At 48.8% G+C, this 20,827-nt stretch overlaps 1 protein-coding gene across 3 annotated transcripts in view; it reads right to left on the bottom strand.

The window, feature by feature from the left end:
- Positions 1–3,673: 3,673 nt before the first annotated feature.
- The window catches only part of jmjd1cb (jumonji domain containing 1Cb), a 95,047-nt gene continuing 77,893 nt past the window's right edge, over positions 3,674–20,827 (bottom strand). For all 3 annotated transcript variants that reach the window (XM_041066747.1, XM_041066746.1, XM_041066748.1), the window contains 24 exons: positions 19,727–20,006; positions 18,929–19,480; positions 18,463–18,829; positions 17,050–18,052; positions 16,708–16,905; positions 16,132–16,304; positions 15,243–15,405; positions 12,506–15,080; positions 12,124–12,325; positions 10,973–11,187; positions 10,715–10,867; positions 10,485–10,574; positions 10,104–10,228; positions 9,209–9,443; positions 8,867–9,087; positions 8,323–8,691; positions 8,037–8,205; positions 7,819–7,909; positions 7,597–7,727; positions 7,280–7,402; positions 6,900–7,039; positions 6,601–6,777; positions 6,347–6,478; positions 3,674–5,404 (listed from right to left, as the gene is read on the bottom strand). In XM_041066747.1, the coding sequence (XP_040922681.1) occupies positions 5,312–5,404; positions 6,347–6,478; positions 6,601–6,777; positions 6,900–7,039; positions 7,280–7,402; positions 7,597–7,727; positions 7,819–7,909; positions 8,037–8,205; positions 8,323–8,691; positions 8,867–9,087; positions 9,209–9,443; positions 10,104–10,228; positions 10,485–10,574; positions 10,715–10,867; positions 10,973–11,187; positions 12,124–12,325; positions 12,506–15,080; positions 15,243–15,405; positions 16,132–16,304; positions 16,708–16,905; positions 17,050–18,052; positions 18,463–18,829; positions 18,929–19,480; positions 19,727–20,006 (7,977 nt within the window). In that variant the 3' untranslated portion in view covers positions 3,674–5,311. The remainder of the gene's footprint in view (positions 5,405–6,346; positions 6,479–6,600; positions 6,778–6,899; positions 7,040–7,279; positions 7,403–7,596; positions 7,728–7,818; positions 7,910–8,036; positions 8,206–8,322; positions 8,692–8,866; positions 9,088–9,208; positions 9,444–10,103; positions 10,229–10,484; positions 10,575–10,714; positions 10,868–10,972; positions 11,188–12,123; positions 12,326–12,505; positions 15,081–15,242; positions 15,406–16,131; positions 16,305–16,707; positions 16,906–17,049; positions 18,053–18,462; positions 18,830–18,928; positions 19,481–19,726; positions 20,007–20,827) is intronic.

Raw genomic sequence — 20,827 nt, forward strand, 5'->3', positions numbered from 1 at the left:
TTTATTTTCTATACCGCTTGATCCATCAGGGTTGTGGGGACCTGGAGCCTATCCCAGCTGACTTTGGGTGAGAGGTGGGGGTACATCCTGAACAGGTCTCCAGTCTATCACAGGACTGACATATAGAAACAAACAACCATTCTCACCTATGGACAATTTAGAATCACCAATCAACCCAGTACGGGTAAGTATTTGGACTGTGGGAGGAAGCTGGAGAACCCAGAGGGAACCCACACAAGCACTGAGAGAACATACAAACTCCCAGGAACCCAGAACCCTCTTGCTGTGAGACGACACCACTAAGCACTGCACCACTGAGCTGCCTGTAAAGTCTGAGTTGCATTGTGGGAGGTTTAGGATTCAGCATACTATACTTGGGTACAGTTTTTGTGCTTTCTTATTTTAGTTTTCCACACCTGAAGCTGCCGAGGCCACAGTCTGCTCTCTCACTTTCTCCATCCAGACTCATCCTGTGAGACAGGGATCGAACCAGAATCCAGAAGCAGTCTCTGTGGTCCGACCTTGTTTACAGGTGTGTGTGTCGAACTCTGTGTGGAGCAGTGTCACTGGATGTCACTCAGACAGGGAGGAGCAGCAGGAAGCTGCCTGCTGTCCACACACACGATTTACGACACTCTGCTTCGCTTTGAAGAACAGTTTCTGTTTGTACACACTGACTGCTGCATGACAAGTCGCTCACACACACACACACACACACACACACACACACACACGCACAATATGTATCTAGGTTGGATGTAAATCATTGTCCCACAGGTCACACACACACACACACACACACACACAGAGTTTGCTCATAAAACTTTATCAAAAACGGTGAAAATATGTTCAGCTTCAAATATGTTGATGTCACGAAATATATGAAATAAATTGTACTAGAAAATTATAAAGCATTGGCATAAGGCATTATAAAGTCTAATCTTTGAAAGCAATAGTGTTGTAGTGTTTGTGTGTGTGTGAGTGTGTGTGTGTGGGGTGGGTGGAGTTACATTACAACTGACCTATGGCTGAACCCTGAAGACACTTCATCTAGTTGTACTTTGGGAGGGAGGGCGCACACACACACACACACACACACACCTGAGTTGTTGTGGTTTGAAAACAAGCAGTCAGCAAATAAGGAATCCTGTTAAAAAGCCATTAACACTGAGGGAGATAAAGAGGACAGGAATGAGGGAATGAAAGAGGGACACTGGGACAGGGTGACAGAGGCAGAAGACAAGAAAGAAAGAAAGAAAGTAGAAGCAGGAGAAATTAGAAATAGAGAAAAGGCAGAAAATAAAACAAAGGGCAAGAAAAAAGGGGAGAGGCAGCAACAGATAGAGAGACAGACAAGAAAGGAAGAGAGGAGGAATGAGAGAAAGAGGAGAGAGAGTGACCTCTGTCTGAACTCAATGGTGAACTTCTGCCTCAGTGTACTCCAGTTAACCTGTCACACACACACACACACACACACAGTGCCAGGAGGCGCAGTTTCAGCTTATATAATGGAGAGCAGGATAATATGTGTGTTTCCAGTTCAGCTTTGGGACTATGAATGGGAGCTGATCCCAGCATTAGTCAAGTCAGCACTGGCTCCTCTCTCTCTCTCTCTCTCTCTCTCTCTCTCACACAGACACACACATAAACACACACACGCACAAATGCAGGAGCAGACAACGGCACAAATGTGACCTCCAGGTTTTCACAAAGCAAACACATCACAGCAGAGAAGACATGGAGTTGGACAGAAAAATGAGCCAAGTGTCCATCCGAGTGTCCATCACTGTCTGTGACAGTGTTATATTACATTACATTACAAAAGAGGTTATCAGGTTATCAGCTGCTGGGGGGGGGGGGGGGGGGGGGTACCTTGTCTTTTCATTAATACCCTTAATTAACACACAAGAGACATCAGCTGAGGTCTCCTGTGTGTTGGTGTAACCCAGCCTGTGAAGCTAAGAGGGACGTGGACCTGTCTTTACTGGACACACCTGTACAGTCAGGACTGAGCAGAGTTCATGAGGTTCTCATTAAAATCAACGGGCTGTGTGTTTCAGGGAAAGTATGGTCAGAGGTGGTGAAGAGACTTTCAGCTCCACAGAGAGATCACACTTCCTTCCAGCATCACATGACCACAGGTACAAACTTCATTATTTCATTTCAAAGTCATATTTTCCTTCTTTTCTTTTTTTTCCTCACTGAAAAGAGCTGGCCCACAATTCAAACCCACACCCAACAACCAGCAGGTTGACCATAGCAGGTTATCAATAAATGTCCACCAGCTTTCCCTTCATCATGAGCTCCTAAACCCAGAGACCAGAGCTGAACCAGTCAGCAGGGCTGTGGGTCTAGATTCTGAGGTAAAAGGACTGGTGGTGTCCTCCAGATCTGGACACATGTTTTTGACTTAACAGGCTCCGTCTACCATAAATGAAATTAAGCTCAATGTGACACCCTGTCACTGGAAACACAGCTAACATTGAATAACAGCACCATCCAGTGGTGATGATCACACAGTGCAAGTTACACTGAAGGAGCAGGTCACTTCCCAAGTCTGTTTCCAAGTCAGGGACCTTTGGCCTATGATACTCAGCTGTTCAGTGGATGGACGTACTGTTGCACTGATGAGATGTCTCTACACCTTGAACAGTGTCCACCTGTGGTAAATTCGATTGTTTGCACACGATCCAGACAGACACACACCTGTCTATGGACGTAGCACTCGTGACGTCACCCACTGGTTTCGGGGAGTCGGTTTTGTGACCAAACCATAGGCATTTGAGCTGCGCCATCTTGGATTTTAGTGGGAGTGTACTTTCCAAATTTGGCGGAGAGGCCGTTACTCTATTCTACTCTACTCTAAATATATATATATAAATATGTGTAATATTTTATATTTACCGGCCTTCACCGGTGCCTCCACCCATTATCCACTTACAGTTACAGTAGCACACAAGCAACAGCAGCTGCTTACTGACGGAGCTGCTCTGTCCATGCAACGTCTGACTTTTTAAACAGAAAATTGAGACGAAATAAAATTATAGCCTAGTATTCCCACAATAAACGGACTCTGAGAGCACAGAACAACAGCGTTCCTAACATTAGCTGCTCCGGTCCTCTATCTGTATCAGCAGCGACCATAAATGGGCAATTAAGTCATAAGCCAGCGGCAAAAGTATGCTAATACATGCTAATTAGTGCAAACATTTGTGAGAAATTTACTTACCGAAAAAACTGCAACACAGACTCCTTCGACGGTCGGTTAGTACAGTCTACACTACAACAAGCCATATTGTCACAAAAACCTATCCGAAAATTGGCAAAAAAACACGGACACTGTCAACCGCTGAAGGTAGCCGGAGGTCTCTGGATGTAGCCGCCTAGCCCAGCCGATGCTTTAGCAAAGAGCTAACTGCCAGTGTCTGTCTATCGGGCTGTCACTCAATGTAACCACGCCCCAATTTATGTAAGAAGTTTTAAGTTTTGAGCCTCGTCTCTTTGTTCTGTTTAATTTCTCGGTTTGTTTCTGTCATTTTAACCGACTGAGCAAAACAGAGGCGCCAGACTCGTGGGTCAGAGCCGTTTATTGAAGCCTTTCTCTCTCCACACTCAGCAGAGAGTGTGAAAACCTCCTGAAAACCCTCAGCATCGAACACACAAACGCCAAACGTCTGATAAATCCATTTTTAATGGAAAATGTAAAACCCTTTTGAACTTCAATGTACAAAGCATGTAACACTTGCACTTTTAAAATTTTGAAATTGAAGCAAGCCATGTTTTTAAAAAAATACCTCAGTGAAAGTAGATATTTACACGTTACAGTTACAGTTTTTCATTATTTTATCTTTTAACTTCAAAGGTTCACCATAGTAAATCTTAACAAAACAACGACAACAAAAAAAACAATTATTTTCTTAAATAAATTACATCTTTTTTTTTTTGTAAATGTCTCCATTTTACAGAGAATACTTTTTCATAAAATGCTGTGTGTGTATAAGCCATTTAGTTTTTTTTTCTTTACATAATACAACTTTACACAGTCTTTACAATAGTTTGGCAGTTCATTTTCAAAAAAATGTATTTATGGCATGAGGACTGTGGAGCATCAACATTTCCCAAAGTTACAGGCATTAGCTGGTGTGTGTGTGTGTGTGTTTAGGTGTGTGTGTGTGTGTCCTCCATCACAGTAGAGCCGTATTACAACTGAAAACCACATAGCAAAAAGGAAAAAAACAAAACAAAAACTGTACAAGTCACATTTACATGAATGCTTTTTTTGTCTCAATAACACGGCATCATCACAGAGCTATAAAATAAATACATCTTCACAGAGGAAATAAAACAAGGTTCATATGGAAAAGAAAATGAAGGACAAAACAGCAACAGACAGACAGACGGACAGAACAAGGGGGGAAAAAAAGGACGAGAACAGACAAAGAACAGAAGGAAGGAGAAACGAGGGAGCAGCAGAGCGGCTGCTGACTGAAACAGCTGAGGTTTCAGTTTTGCATTTTTCCTCCTCACTTCCTTTTTTTCTTGATGCTTTTTTTTTCTTTTTTTTGTGTGTGTGTGTCTTTAAACATCAGAGATGAGAGTTCTGATCCTGATGCTGCTTTCTGCTGGTGATGCTGTCGTGATCAGCGAGAATCTTCTTTTCAGAGACGGAGCTGTGTGGCCTCTGCTGCAGACAGGGATTAAACCTCCTGGCCTTTATAATCCAATGCAGATTACAGTGGGAGAGAAGCAGGGGAGGAGGGGGACAGGGCGGGGGGGGGTGGCGGGGACTTGCTGTTGCCTCTCAGTCTCCCGTCATCACCGCTGCTACCGTCAAACCTGTGCACCGGAAAGTCTGAGTCGCCATGGAAACTGGATCTTAGCAGGATGCGCCATCAGTCACAATATAGAGTTCATCTCTGTTTCAGTGGAGGTGTGTAGTGGCTTCAGTAAGGCTCTGTCCTCTGTCCTCCCTGTGTCCTCTGTCCTCCTTGAGTCCTCTAAAACTCTGAGAGATGGTCGCTGGGGTTTTATCCCTGTCAGTCCAGTGGCCCCCCCCCCCCCCTCTGGTCCTGTGTTTGTCCCCTCTTGGCACTGAAGGTTCAGGGGTGATGATGATGCTGGAGTGCCTGCTCACAGGTCACCTGGACACGTGAGGCAGGAGGAGTCCCGCCCCACCCCACCCCACCCCCCCCCCCCGGCCGCCATGATGTGACACAAGGCCTCCTCGTGAAGCACAGGGTGCAGCGAAGGGAAGGTGCTGATGGGAGTCGTGTCCCTCTCTGGCAGATGCAGACGAGGCTGAAGCGGTGTGTCATGAGTTCTCTTCCTCATCATCTTCCTCAGAGCTGCACCTCTTCAGGGAGCTGACAGCCTCCTTCACACAGTGGTACAGGATGTTCTTCACCTGAGGAGGGAGAGGAAGGAGAGGAGGGAGAGGAGGGAGAGGAGGGAAAGGAGGGGAGAGTTCTGGTTGGTGAACATTCTCTACTTAAAGGATAAGGTCGCAATTTTTCAGATCTGTATCAAAACTTTGGTAATCTAATGATTTCAAATCCTGATTCCAGTGTTTATAGCAGCATTACTGTAACATGGAGGAAGTTCAGAACCACCAGGACTACTATGATCCCAGAGAGCACACCACTGAGACAGGGCTGAGCACGGCATTAGTGTTCACACATACCTTAAATGAACATCATGTTCTATTAGCTCTATGGTTTCTTACTATGGAATCATCATCCAGCTCTGATCAGCTGCTCACTGTCTTTGCTGAGTGGAAGCAAACAGTGCAGAAGATGGATGATGACTCACCTCTCATTTACAGGCCTCTCTGTGGGAGAGTGTGTGTGTGTGTGTGTGTGTGTGTGTGTGTGTGTGTGTGTGTGTGTGTGTGTGTGTGAGGTGTGTGTGTGCAGCGCAGACATCACTGACAATGACTCACTCTACACAGATATGTTCTCTAAAGAGAGAGAAAAGCAGGCTTTGACTGAGACAGGAGGACAGAGTGAGCTGGACTGCAACAGCAGAGACCACATCAGGTTTCCAGTCCTGTCAGCCAAGAACAGAGATCTGAGGCAGCAGTGGACACAGGCTCATTAAAACTGGACAGATGAAGACTGGAAAAACGTAGCCTGGTCTGATGGTGATCTGGATTTCTGCTGAGGCTGCAGATGGTAGGGTCAGAATTTGGCATCAATGAATCCATGGACCCAACCTGCCTTGTGTCCACAGTCCAGGCTGGTGGTGGTGGTGGTGTGATGGTGTGGGGAATGTTTTCTTGGTTCATTTTGGGCCAATCCATCATGGTCTGAGTGTCACAGTGTGTCAGGCATGTGTATGTGTCTCTCACCTGTAGTTTGTCCTCGTAGTTGACCTCCTCACTGTTGGGCCGGAGGTCCTGGGTCAGATGGAAGGAGTTGGCCACGTGTTCAGGAGACACGAAGTCGTTGATGACCTGAACACAGCTGTGGAGGTTCTGGACCTGACAGACAGGAAGAGGTGATGGGGTGTAAATAATAACAACGCAGAGTCAGGTCACATGACACATATCCAGTGAGGTGATCTGTAAATGTGTGTGTGTCTGTGTGTGTGTAAGCTCCGTACCTGGTGCATAGCCCCTGCTGGTATAAGGACAGAGTCCCCCAGGAACTGAACCACAGTCCAGCCCTGAACTCCATGCTCATCCAGCAGCTGCTGACGCTGCTTCCTGCTCAGATACCAGCCCTGCTCTCTGATTGGGTCCTGGTCCAGCGACACCTCTAATCCCTGCTCCTTGCAGAGCTGAGGTTTGGTAAGGGGGGGGGGTTGAGGAAGGGGCAGTTAGCTCAACACTTGTCCTGAGGTTCACTGTATTTTCATTTAAAGCTGTAGCAGTGACTGAACATGCTTGTCGGGATGCTCACCTTGTGCAGGAACTCTCGGACCTTGTCCATGTCTCGGTTGAGGTAGATGTGCCACAGCGCCCCCGGGGTCTCACTGGAGTCTTTGAGCCTCCTCCGAACCCCCTCATCTAGATCCTCCTCCTCCAGACGCTTCAACACTCCTACGCACAGACACACAATCAAATCATCTTTCTTTATTTAGTCTTAGTCACATGACTAGCTTTGCTCTTTCAAAATGTCAAGAAGAGTCAAAGATCCTGAACTATTCAGTTTATAATATGATGCAAACCAAACTTCATTTAATAACTAACAACATTTAATCTTTTTGCTTAATGAATGACTCAACTGTTTTTATATTATTCATGCAAAAGATGATATTTATTCATCCTTTCCAGTCTCACCAGTTTTGGACAGGACTCCGTTGCCCTTGGCTACTCCCACATAGACCAGAACAGACACGACATCTGACACTTCCACGTGGAGGTTGGCAGTCCCAAAGTCCTGATCCTGAGACGCAGCTACACCTAGAGGAGGACGGCGGACAACTGATTGATTAGGAGGACGACAGAGGGGGGGGATTCTACCTGCAGAGAAACTATTCTGATTCATTAAGCTGTGAGGATCTCAGGTCTTTTATATCCTCACTCATTTTCCCTCCGGGAATTTTTCCACAGACAAATGATGAACGTTGCCAAGTAAAGCTACATGTCCCTCTTACCATAGGCACAGCAAAGTCTCGGCCCCAGATCCGGCCTGACGAAGAAAGATGGCAGGTGAGAGGCCAGGTTGAGGCTGCCCTCTGGATCAGAGTACTCCGGCAGGGGCAGGTTCTTCATCAAGTCATCATATCTACAATAAAAAGAAAAAAACGGCTCATTCATCACTCTTGTATTGTTTGAATTCTGCTTTAGACTTTTACTCAGGAAATGTGTGTGGTTACCTCGAGGGCATGAGGGCCATGAACTCCTCTCCTGACGGCCAGTCCTTCAGTCTGTAGACCATAGGCTCTCCGTCCTTGGACTTGGGCCGCTCTGTGCAGTGTATGAAGACTTTAGTCAGACTCAATCAAACAACTGTGCGTCAATGACAGGATGAATGAATGTATCAGTGATGGGCTGGAAGCACATGTCTGAACCAATCAAACCAGAAGAGACTCACTGGTGATGTCCTCAAATCCGTCCCAGAACTCCTTGATCCCGGAGTTGGACACCACCTGGTCTTTGCAGTTGAGCAGGTCTCCTTGGTGGTCTGCGAACTCCTGGTTGAAAGAGTCCGCTTTCCACAGACTCGCGTTCAGTCGCTTATGGATCCCTGACACCAGCACAGGCTGCACAGACACATTCATATGGCTGTTATTATCTGTCATGTACCTACTAATAACAATTGGCACGCTGCTGTTGCTATGACTACAACAGCTGCTACTGCCAGTGAGACTGACGTGTACCTGTCCTTGTCTCCAGCAGTCTCTGAACAGCTTCCAGTTGTTCTGGTTGCGGTGATCTTTGAGCCACAGTAACCGCCTGTTGTTCAACCAGCAGTGGGGGATGTCTGGATACTGACTGGTCGACTCCTCGGGCGCGGCTGCGGTGACAGGCACCGACTTCTTCCTGTCTGGTTTGGCATCCTCAGTGACAGCAGGTGTGGCGGTGGCGGGGGCATTGTTGTTGTTGTTGTTGCCGCCGGCGGAGACGGGCTCTTGCTTGATTGACAGCTTGGTGGTGATGTTCTGGCGGCTGGCGGGGATTTTATTCTCAACGACTGAGGCAATGATGTCATCAAGGATGTTGGGCATGGTCCGCCCACCCTTTCCAGGCTGCAGAACAAGTGGAAGAAAAATAAATATTCAAAATTTTAAACTTTATTTCTTGAAAAAGATCCAGTTTGATATTTCTATATTAACCATATTTGATTTATAGTGTAAACACGTATCTATAAACCTTAATACTAGACGTATTGGATCCGTCTTTCGTGAGTGTGTCTGTGTGTACCTGTGAAGCAGTAGAGTACACCGGTGCGAAGGCGATCCCTGCATCAGTGGAGCCCAGCTTCAGTTTCCCCGCTGTGGTGGTGAGCAGGTCTCTGAGTGTGGAGCCCTGCTCCGTGCTGTTAGAGACCAGTGAGGTGGCCTTACACTGCTGCAGGACCTCCAGGCTCTCTCCCTCCTTGTCTTCTTTCAGTGACTTACCCAGAATCCCCGACTCCTTGTTTTCTGTTAGAAAGCAGCAGAGGAAGAGGGAGGTTACTGATCACCATCATATTTTCTGGAGGGGAAATATACTCGAGGGCTTCGTGAGGGAACATGGCCACTGATCCTGAACCTTCCCCCTCACCTTTCTTTTCCTCCCTGGACTTCTGTTCCGCCAGGTCGGCCAGGAAGTGCAGAGGGGACTGGGACTCCGGCGGCGTGACCGGAGCACTTCCTGCGTCGCTGCCTGGGCTGCTCCCTCCGATGCCTCCTCCGTTCGTCTCTGCCTTGGTTCCTCCAGGATCAGAGTTCTGCTGAGAGCCCGGCTCGGCCTTCACCAGAGACAGCTTGTTACTGTGGTTGAGGACGTTCTGCAGAACCTGACAGAGAGGGGCGAGAATCGGAGGTTAAATAAGAACAACAAGATGATTTTATCTTTTTTTTTTCATGTATATACATTAAATAAAGAGGAAATGCTCAACTTCCTCTGCACATGAATGTATTGACAGCTTACGTTCGTCCTGTCTGCTTGAGAATGAACGAAGGCACATTAGAGTATCAATCAATATCATTGATCAGTCTCAATCAATAGAATTAAGTAGTTGTGGTGTGCACCAACAACCACCAGGTAGTTTCTGCAAGGCCTCTGCAAACCAGGTGGAGCCCCCGTGGGACTGTTAAAGAGACAGACGGTAAAAACTTCATCGATTTTCTGACGGTCCATGAGCCCACTGATGTGGTGGGGACTATTTCCAGTGGTCCCCGATAACCAGAAAGACTATGACAGACAGGGTCTGTTGTCAATGGGAAAGAGAGAGGGAGGGAGGGAACAAGGAGGGGCTGAGGGAATCAGTGTGCCACGCCACACAAAACACTCTGTTTTTCATGTTATCGTGAGAAGTGGACTTTAGAAATTCACTGTATTTGGAAGCTAACGTCATTTGGTCTTCAATACATTAGGTGTCTAAAAACATAACTGTAACTTTATGGTGACAAACAGCGTCCCAGCCTTGGAAGTGGACTGGATTGGTCCGTGGTACCTGTGAGACTCCATTGGTGGCTGGTAGCTTGGTGAGGAGGTTCTGTTTGCTGGAGCAGGGACAGTGGGACCTGATGCTGTGTTTGTCTCTCAGCAAGTGCATGGAAGTCACCAACTCTGTCAGCACTGAAAGGTGGAAAAGACGCAGCACAATTTTCACTTTTCAGAAACAGAAAAACGACCAGAAAAAACAAACCTGGACCTTTAATAAAACGGAAAGTGATCCAGTCAGTGGGACATGACGAAAACATCTTTAATCACACACCAATCTACTGTATGTGTGCTCAAGAAATAGCGAGTGAAAGCAGCTGAGAGAGGACAGTGGAATGGAGACAGTGGTGGAAACAGGAAGATAAAAAGACAGCAGTGTGTGGGGTTGTACCTGTGCCAGGTATGATCTGTGTCGGCATCAGGTGTTTGTGATCGTGGGGTTGGCCTTTCACACACTTGAGCCAGGTGTACAGTTCTTTATCTAATCAGAGAGAGAGAGAGAGAGAGAGAGAGAGAGAGAGACACAAATCAGACGTTGTAATAATACACACGTGTAATACTACTGTTAGTCTCGTTATAATTAGTTCTACTATTTTTTTGGTTTGTGTTATTACTCGTCACCTTTGGAGCTCCTTCTCTCCTTGGCCTTGTAGCAGTCCAGGCAGACAACAAAGCCACACTTCTGACACACCCAGTGGATGTTGAAGAGCGTCGCCTCGCAGGCGTCGCACATCTCCCTCACCCCTCTCACCGCTCGCTTCCACGCCAGCTTGGCTGGAAAACAGAAAAACAGCTTCAATATAAAAAAAAAAATGCAGTAAGCGTCAGCAAATCAAAATGTCTTTTTTTTGTTTTTTGTTTTTTTTAAAGACAACCCACCATCCTTCTTGACCCAGGTAGCTGCAGTGTTCTCAGTCACAACCATCTGACAGAACTTGTCTCCTATGAAGCTGAGGATGTACTTGGCTGTGGTTTGGTCCAGGTGGCTCTCGTCCATCGCCCCAGGGGCCCACAGGGCCAAAGCCTCATCGTCAAACTGGTCTGGAGTGGAGAAGCCATCCATCCGAATGACTCCATTTTTACTATAGGAAAGCCTGGATGGGGAGAAAGAGGTCATAAGCATGACGGCATTAGAGAAATATGATAGATAGATAGATGTTGATAATATTTGAGATTGTGTAAAATTTTAAGGGTGTCCGAAAACTTTTTTTCCACCACTGTATATACACACACACACACCCTCAGTGTGAATTAAGAGTCAGTATCTGAATGAGAGGATGTTTTATCTTGAGGAGCCTTCTCTCCATAAAACCACCACTGTCCTTGGTGTCCTCAAATAACCCGATCAGCTGAGGTGAATGTTTGTATGAAATCCCAGTCTGCGTGGTCAGACAGTGGAGATGCAGAGAAGGTGGGGTGAGGTGGGGGGACAGGAGGGGGTTGAGGTGGGGGAGGGGGTTTGGTGATAGGGAGAGATTGCAGTGGCAGCAGTTCTGCAGTGAGTCAGTGAGGAAAAGATTATAGAGCAGAAAATCCTCTTTGGCAGATTTACCTTGTTAGACCCCAGACTGCAGCTGCTGCTTATCCAACACACAAGTGCAAGTCTGTCTCATACACACACACACACACACACACACACACACACTTCCTGTGTGTGTATGAGACTTTCACACAGAGGCAGGGCATACTGCACAAGCCACGTGATTAATAATCTATGTGTTGTAGCTCAAGCTGAAAAAAAAAAAGACTCTCTTTCCTCTCTCTTCATTTGTGGTGCTCTTTTCAGACACGCAGCCTTTTAAACCAACCACTTACTCTCTTTACAGAAAACTGGAGTGAAGGTAAATGTATGACAGGGCATCATAGAGGGACTTTATGTCCTTGAAGGGTAAATGAGGGGCATGCTAGGTGGATGGATGCAGCTGCCAGTGCAGTCAGGAAACTAGAGGAAAACTGTCAAATGAAGACAACTGGAAAAGGAGACAATATAAGGGGAAAGGAAGCAAATGTAAAGTAAGCGAGAGCTTTACCGTCGGAAGTAATAGAAGCGACAGAAGACGGGAGAATGTGCCTGCTCCTCTCCCTTCTTGCTGCGCACCACCCTGCACTCCCGACACTTCTGCAGGTTGGGCCCGATTTCTGAACACGAGTCGTCCTGCAGGAAGGACTCCCCCGTCTGCTTCAGCTTCTTCACCTTCCTCCAGTCCTTTAGCACGGAGCGGGGGATCCCGTCTGAGAAGAGCACACACACTCTTAAGTCATTCACAGTACTAGGGCTGTGCCATGTGACCATATGTATTGTGTGACGACAGAAAAATATGGTCATATTAGTATTATTTTTAAGTCAGAAAGTGTTGAGGGAAACTTTAGAAAGGCTGTCAGTGCCACAGTGAGTGTCTATGTAAGACTTACTGCTGCTGGCCAGTTTGAGTTTGGTCTTTTCTCTGGCTGATCTGAAGATGCCGTTGGGCTTCACGTCATCCTCCTCCTTTTCATTGTCTCCCTTCTTCTTAGCCATGTCATTCTGTTTCTTCTTGTAGGTTGGTTTAGGCTGGCGTTTGGCGCGGCCCTCCATCTTGCTCTCGCTGGCGTCAGAGTCGTCTCCGCCACTCTCGGAAGCGGACTCATAGGACCGCTTGTTCCCTCGCCTCAACGAGGAGGCTGTTTTCCTTTCCTCCCCACCTCCTCCTCCTCCTGCTGCCGGAACCTTGTCCTCCGACTGTCTCTCCCTCTCACCTTTCCCTCCACCATCCTTGCTCATTTCCACCTCGCTGGAGGTGGAGGCGCTGAGATTGACTGTACAGGGCTTGATTATTTCTGACATGGCTGTAGTGTTACTCGTGTTGCTTGTGCTGGTGGTGGTGGTGCTGGGCACTTTCTCTTGCTTAGTACTGGTGGAGCTTGTTGTAGCAGTTGTGTTCCTGTCCTCCTCTGAGTGGCGGGTTAGCCAGGCTTTCTTCAGCTTGTGGTAGTTGCTGGGCTGCCCGCTGCTTGCTGAGGCCGGTCCTGAGGACTGGCCGTTCGGCAGGGGGCTGGACTTGCCTGGAGTTGTGTTCCCGCTCGCTGAACCACTGCTGCTGCTGTCAACCGATGAAGATGATGATGATGATGATGATGATGATGAGGCTTGGCTAGAGGTGGGTGGAGGCGGGGAGCTGTGAATGGGAGCTTTGTCCACTGAATCCACAGACAGGGAGGAGTTTCCAGTTGTGATGGATGTGGGCACAGAAGAGAAGTTGCTTCTGGACTGAGCCGCAGCCAAGGCAGCTTTGTGCTTCTTGAGATGGACAAAGGAGGATGAGAAAGGCTGACTGGAGCCAGAAATGGAGCTAGGTGTTGGGGTGAGGCTTGGACTGGGTTGAGGTGTCCCTGCTGGACTAGGGGGAGGTAAAGACCCCCCTGGAGATGTGGTACGTGAACCAAAGCCCTCCTGGTAATCTCCTGGTCCTGACTGACCCTGCACCCAGCCGCCGATGGCCGTTTGTTTGTGGGCTGCAATCTCGCCACGAGCCGAAATAGAGTAACCCAGCTCACGGGTGGCTGAGCCACATTTACTAGGTGCGTTGAAGTTTGATAAGGCTGAAACGACAGTCCTGCACACAGAGTTTGTGGTACTGGCTCCCATGGCTCCCTGCATGCCACACATAGAAGTCTTTTTTTTATACTGGACACAGATGTCCTCCATGTTCGAGTTGGGCTGGATAACCCTGCCATCTCTATGTTCTCTAACAGCCTCCCCTAACCTAATGCATTCCCCCTGAAGGTTGGATGGGTAAAACCTCCCCTGGGGGAGATCCTGATGGATAATAGCACCAGATTTGTTAGCACCGACAGAACTCTCGTACTTAATGGCCGTCGATGGACGTACAATGACCGACGCCACCGCGGCTTGGGGCTTGCCCCTCAACGCTCCTTTCTCCCCAAGGTACACCCCTCCTCGTTCCTGAATGATCTCCCCACCTCTCCACCCATCTGCTGATGAAGTCATCATCTCCCCACTCATGGCAGAGGCCATGGAGGTGATGGCGACGATGTTTCCATGACCTTTGATGTCCCTGAGTTCCGGCAGCAGCGTCGGGGGTTTCTGCTGCTCTGCTGATGTTTTGCCACCGCTTGCCACCAAGTTAACGGGCTGGATGGGTGTGAGGGTTGGCGGAGACAGGCGTCCACCATAACCTGCTCGCTCCCTTTCTTTCTCCCTCTCCTTCTCCCGCTCCCTCTCTCGCTCTGCGGCCTCTTTCCGTTCCAGCGCGTGCTGTGTTGGGGGGTGGAAGACGGGCGCTCGGTGGAGAGATGGCATTGCCCTGAGCTGCTGCTGCTGCTGCTGCTGTTGGTGGTGATGGTGGTGGTGGTGATGATGGTGGTGGTTGGGGGCAGAAGAGGAAGAGGAGGAGGAGGAAGGAGAAATGGCAGGGCTGCGGCGTTCTATCCTGTCTATACCTGCGTGGTGCTGATGTTGAGGCTGGACTAGTGTTACCTGCTGGCTGAGCTGCTCTGTGATTTTCCCTGCTAAACCCTCTCCTCCCTCTGGCTGGTGCTTAATGAGAGGAGGGGGCTTGGAGAGGGAGGCTTTGGAGCTGTGGCTGCCCAGGGACAGAGCTCCCTGGCTTGGCACGGCAGCCCCTATACTGGCTACAACCCCTGGAAGTCCAACAGATGCTTTCTCATAGAAAGGGCTGAGCTCCTTGGAGGAGTACAGCCTGGGAGGCTCATTCACCACACTGTTGGACAGCGTGGTGAAGTAGTTGCTCTTCTCTGACTGGATGACGTGGGGATGGGCGAGGCCGGCCTTGGGGTTGGGGGAGGTGAGAGCTGATATTCGGACAGGGAAGGCGGGATCTCTGCCTCTGTCCCTGTCTCTGTCCATCCCGGGGTCGCTGGAGCGCTGGAACTTGGCAGTGAAGGGAGCGACTTCGATGCTCTCTTTCAGGATTTGCCGATTCTCCTCTTTGTATTTGTTGGCTCGGTCCGAAGCCTGAACAGCATCCTGGGAGAGAAAATGCCATCACTGTTAAGGAGGGACTTTCTAATTTTAAGGTAATTTAAAGGTAAGGTAAGAAGGGAGGGATCGAGATTTCGAATGGTTTTGTAAAACAATATTGGTAAAGTCGAGTAACGATGCTCATACTAGTATCAAAGTGCAGTGTACCTGTGTGTTAGCCAGGCAGGCCTTGCTGAGGGGATCTAGGTAGAGGCGGTGTGAGTGAACGTCTTTCCCCGTCGGGGTGTGACTCCTGTCCGTGTGCTCCTGTTTCAGCTGGGCCAGCGTCAAAGTCCGGATCGGGTCCATGAAATTTTTCTTATCCACATCGCTGCATACAGACACGTCATTAGGTTTCATTCCATTTTACGGTATATTTCCACAAACTAAAAACAGACAGCCTAAAAAAAAATGGCAGCTCGTGCTTTTCTTTCCTGTCTTTGCCTAAAAGTATTTTACTTTATCAACATGTGAAACAAGCTGAAAATTCATTCATACATCCCGTAAAAATCCAATTTGGACTAGTAGCAAACTACAGTTAATCTATTATCCACCAAACAAACAGAGCGTTACTGCCTGTTCAGCAGTTTTAACGAACACAACATAACGAGGCGGGCGAGACAGGCCAGTGATGTATGATGCTTCCTCGGTGATGCTGTGTGTCTGTGAATATTCAGTGGCATCTGAATAATGGCCGGTGGTTACATAAGGAGAGCACGGGCTGCTGAATGAACAGCACTCTGTCTGAACCGCTTGAATATTGGATTAGTGCCACTTCACTAACTCGGCTCTCTCTCGCTGCTCTGTGCGCACACCGAGCGTTACAAACGGAGAGGAGCAGACCGTTCGAAATGTCCACAGCAAATATTCCCTATCCTCGTTATTCCCCAGTGGCTTTTCATTTCATTCCATCTCCCGGGTGTTTCATTTAACTGCAGACAAAAGGAATGCCTCGTTCTCCCACTGACTCTATGATCTTTTGCAGAAATGTTGTTTGTACTTTCTTAGTTGAAGCCAATCCAGCATTCTCTTGAGAAGAACTGATCTTTGTACTCACTCTTTATGAACATCCACGCCGACTTTCGAGAGCGGAGGGCTTGCGTGCGTGTTGATCTTGACAGAGGGGCGGTGGGCGTCAGCGCTCGCTGGCCGGACAGGAACATGGCTCAGCAGACCCAGACCGTCACCAGCGCTACTGGCAGCCTGGTGCAACCATGGACTGGCTGTGTTCTGTACACACAACACACACACACACACACACAGATACAACATCACTGAAATAGTACGTGCAAACACACCCTGTAAAAAGCTAATGTTTGTCACCATGAATTGCACCTACACACACATTCAACAACATTGTCTTAAACTATGAACACTGATTCTAATTGGAGGGATGGTGTGGATTATTTTCACATAAGCACACGAGCGAATCCTCCTCCCACACACTCCTTCTGGCTGGAGCGGTGAAGTCAAAGTCAGAAGTTTTCTTTTATGTAATGTAACGTGTAATGTGGGCACACACACAGCTGACATGCTAACATGTCATAGACTATAACAAGAAAGCTAACCACTGAATCATGTACAAGTCCTCCAAAACACACACACAAACACATGCTAACACGAATTTGCCTACCCTCCGGAGAGAGGCCTCGGAATTCACGGTGACGGGATTTTCCGGGTGGACCCACTTAGCTGTAGGAGGCAGGTTGAGTCCAGGGGGGTAGGAGGGTGGTGTTCCATTGGGGTACTGCCAGAGGATGGGGTACAGGCCCAACCCTGCTGCCCCGCTGTGAGCCTGGGTTAGTAGAGGTGGGGGAGGGGGGCCCTGACCCTGAAAACAAAAACATTTTTTTTAGCTTATCTTTTTGAGAGAATGGTGTGAATAAAGTTCATAAACCCCACCCCCACCTCAACCCCCACAGCTGGTTTTTACATAATAATCCACAGCGTAGTGTGTAGGTATCTGGAGTCAGACCTGTAGGAACTGCTGCTGGTGTGCGGCTGCCGGGTGAGGTAGGCCGAGGTGACCCAACGCGCCGGGTGAGTCGAGCCGAGGGTGGCCCCCGAGGAGAGAAGCTGAGGGAGGGGGCATGGCCGGGAGCACCCCAGGGGGTAAAAGGTGCGGATGAGGTAGGGCGGAGGTGTGAGGGGCAGCGAGGAGGTGGGAGGTGGCGTGGGGGTGGGTTGCAGGAGTGAGGCACGGGGAGTGGGGGGATGGGGAGTGCAAGGTGTGCAGGTGGGGATGGAGATAGGCCGCCACGTGGTTGGAGGAGACGGTGGCGGCTACAGAGTTTTCTGCGTCGGAGCGCACCAGCGCCGGGTCCCTGTAAACGGTGAAGGTTTCGTTCTTGTCGATGATCAGGGGGCTCTTGGTGCTGCTGCTGCTGCTCATACTGACTCCCCCCGACTCGGGCCGTACCGGCACCGGCTTGAATCCAGAACGCAGAGGTTCTGCCGGTTCAGCTTTAGCGGACAAGCGGCCTGTCGGAGGCGGCGAGGTGTCGGGGTACTTCGGTATTTTATGTTTCGAGACCTCTGGGGAGGTGTTGGGTTTAGGTTTGGAGATGTCCAGCAGGCCCGGGTGGGACTTAGCTTTGAGAAGTTCAGAGGGGTTTGAGTTGGGGTAGGGGTGGCTCTGAGAGTTGTTGGGGTGCTGGGGTTTCTGTTTCGCGGAGTCGGGCTGTGGTGGGTTGGGGTTCGGGCTGGGGCTCATTTTGGATTTGGCTAAGTCGGGCGAAAGGACTGTGTTCATCTTGTGGGGGGGCGCTTGTTGCTGTGGGTGTTTTCTCGTCTCGTCAGACAGAGACGGGCTCTTAATGCCGGGGTGGACAGATGTGTAGTGTTGCTGCTGCTGCTGATGATGCTGATGATGCTGCTGCTGCTGCTGCTGCTGTTGATGATGATGAAGATGATGATGAGGAAGGACAGTTTTCTCCTTCTCCACCAGCACCATGTTATCAGCCACTGATGTGACAGACCTAAAAAAAAACAAAAAACACAGAACAAATGGTATTTTGAGGCTCACATACAAGACTCCCTTTACTTTTTATTTAAATCTAAATTAGGGAAAATGCTCTGGTTTTACTCCTACTGTTGCATGAATGAACATTAGAATTACACACAGAAACTGTTGGTCATATTATTACTACATGAAGATTTTTTTTAACAACAGGGGAAAAACAGTTTTCACAGACTGATCTGATGTCAGAAGATAAAATGGGCTCTTTCACAGTGTGTTGTGCTGCTGCAGTCCTTTCATTAATTCTCGTAATATTGTTGAGACTTCACAACAAAAATTCTCCAGGGTGCTGATTTAGACAAGCGTCTAAATCGACTCACTGGGTATTAATAAAGTTCTATGAATTGAATAGTAGATTTCTGTCCTCACCTGATGACCTCAGAGGGAGCAAACTCTATCTTGCTGCCTGAGCTCCTGGATGCTGCCATGCAGCCTCCTATGAAGGTTTGCTGCTGCTGCTGCTGCGGGTGCTGTTGCTGCACGGGAGGCTCAACATCCGCCCTCCGGCCTCCTTCTGACGGCGAGGGGGAAGGTGGAATGGGAGGCGAGGAGACCGGGGAGGGGTTGAGGGGGAGGTAAGGCGAGAGGGCCGTGGACTCGGCCTTCTGAGAGGCCAGCAGGGCTGACACTGCCTCCGAACTCTCGCGGTGCACCGTGGCCTGGGCGTCATCTGTGATGTCGATCACGCCGCTGCTGTGTAGGTGGGACGATGACGGGGTCTGGGATCGAGAAGACGCTAAAAAAAAAAAAAAAAAACATGAATAAACTATAAGGATGAAACATTTACTCATAATCATATATATATATATGACAGTCATCATGTATCAGATTGTACCTTTCACAGTGTTCTTGCTGGCCTCCATAATACCGCCCTGGATGGCGTCAGACATCAGAGACTGTTGCCGTGGAGACTGAGTAATCTGCGTCACTGCCACCAGTTCCTCCACCTCCTTCATTATCATTTTGCCCGTTTCCTTAACCACGCCCTTCTTGCTCTCCTCTGCCGCCTGAAGATCCACCCACGGAGACAGCCGGCCAATGACGGAGGACGAATTGTTCATTTTGGCGCCCTGCGTCAGCGGCTTCTCGTCCTCCTCCATTTTGGAAACGGCACTTGGTTTCACATCGCTGCTGCGAGTCTTTAGTTCATTCTCAGAGTTGGGCTCTGAGGAGGAGGAGGAGGAGGACGATGACGACGAGGACGATGAGGAGGAGGAAGAGGAGCATGAGGAGTGGGCGGTCCTCTTGTTGTGTGGGTTTTCCGAGTCGCTGCTCTCCGACTGATCCGACGTCATGTCGGTCTTCAGCCTCTTTAAACCTGCCTTCTTCTCATCTTCCTCGCCCTTCCTCCGTTTGTTCACCGCCTGCTTCACCTTGGATTTGGAGTCTGGACAAATGAGACAGAAACAGATGTGACTTCCCTTCAACAACTGGTGTCAATCTTGAATCCTGAAGCCAGAAGTGTTTCTTTTTTTTTTTTTACTCTGTATTAACGTTGTTTATTCCAACTAGAAGAAATAAAAAAAATGTGTGAACTGACGTACGTAGAGCCTCAGAGCCCTCCCCCTTAAATATGTATATAGAAACTTCTGATCTCAGCTTTACAGCGGGGTGTGACAGTGACTGTCCTCACCTCTCCCTGTGGTCTCCTCTCTCCTGTCCTTGTCTTCCTCTGGGACGCTGCTGTCTGATCCTTTCCTCCGGGACGAGCGAGAGTTGCGCTGCTCCCTCTGCTCCCGTCCTCCGCCGCTGCCGCCGCCGGGCGAGTGGTGCGACTGGCCGGCCGGATTCTGGCTCTGCTGCGACTGGCTGTGCTGCTGGGCCAGCGTCCCCTGTGAACCTTTTGGGTTGGGGCCTGATGATGATGTCATGATGGGGCGGGGGCTGTTGGCTTGGGCTCGCGTGTAATGACTCTGTAAGAATTCCAAAAAAAAAAGGTCAGAACATGCAGACAAACACACTGACCAATCACAAATATTCCTATGATTGTTATTCTGGTGTTATATTGGACTTAAACTACACCGGGTTTATTAGGTCCTCCAGCCTAATTCAATAGTCCTACAAAAAAAAATCTAACCTTCATGGAGGTTTTAATGATCAGTTGGTGTTCAAACTGTTTTAGAGCAGTGTTCATTCCACTCCATGGAAAACTGGAGGCTGTATTTTGTGCTGCAGGTCACCGTCGAGCACCATACACCATATGAAGGGTGGAAGCAATCCAGAGGAAACATAGCAGAGAGAAGGATCCTGTATCCTGCTGCACTGATGAGATGTCTCTACACCTTGATCAGGGTCCACCTGTGGTAAATTCACTTAACTGGACATGATCTGGACAGACACACACCTGTCTATTTAAGGTCTTACAGGTGACAATGACTATCAGAGCAAAAAAACAAGCCATGAGGTCCAAGAAGCTTCCTGTACAGCTCAGGGACCGGACTGTGTGGAGGCACAGGTCTGGAGCAGGCTACAAAAATAACTCTGCTGTAATGAAGGTTCTCCAGAGAACAGAGACCTCCCTTATTCTTAGATGGGAGAAGTTTGGAACAACCAGGACTATTCCTGGAGCTGGCTGCCCGGCCAAACTGAGCAATCAGGGGAGAAGGTCTTTGGTAAGGGAGGTGAGCAAGAACCTGATGGTCACTCCGGCCACGAATGACATCCTCCAAAACGATCATACAGGCAAATCAGTGTATTAGTTTCAGCTGGGAGGATCTAATTCAAGTATTCTGCC

Source organism: Toxotes jaculatrix, chromosome 21, assembly GCF_017976425.1.
Source record: "Toxotes jaculatrix isolate fToxJac2 chromosome 21, fToxJac2.pri, whole genome shotgun sequence".
Lineage (NCBI taxonomy): Eukaryota > Metazoa > Chordata > Actinopteri > Toxotidae > Toxotes > Toxotes jaculatrix.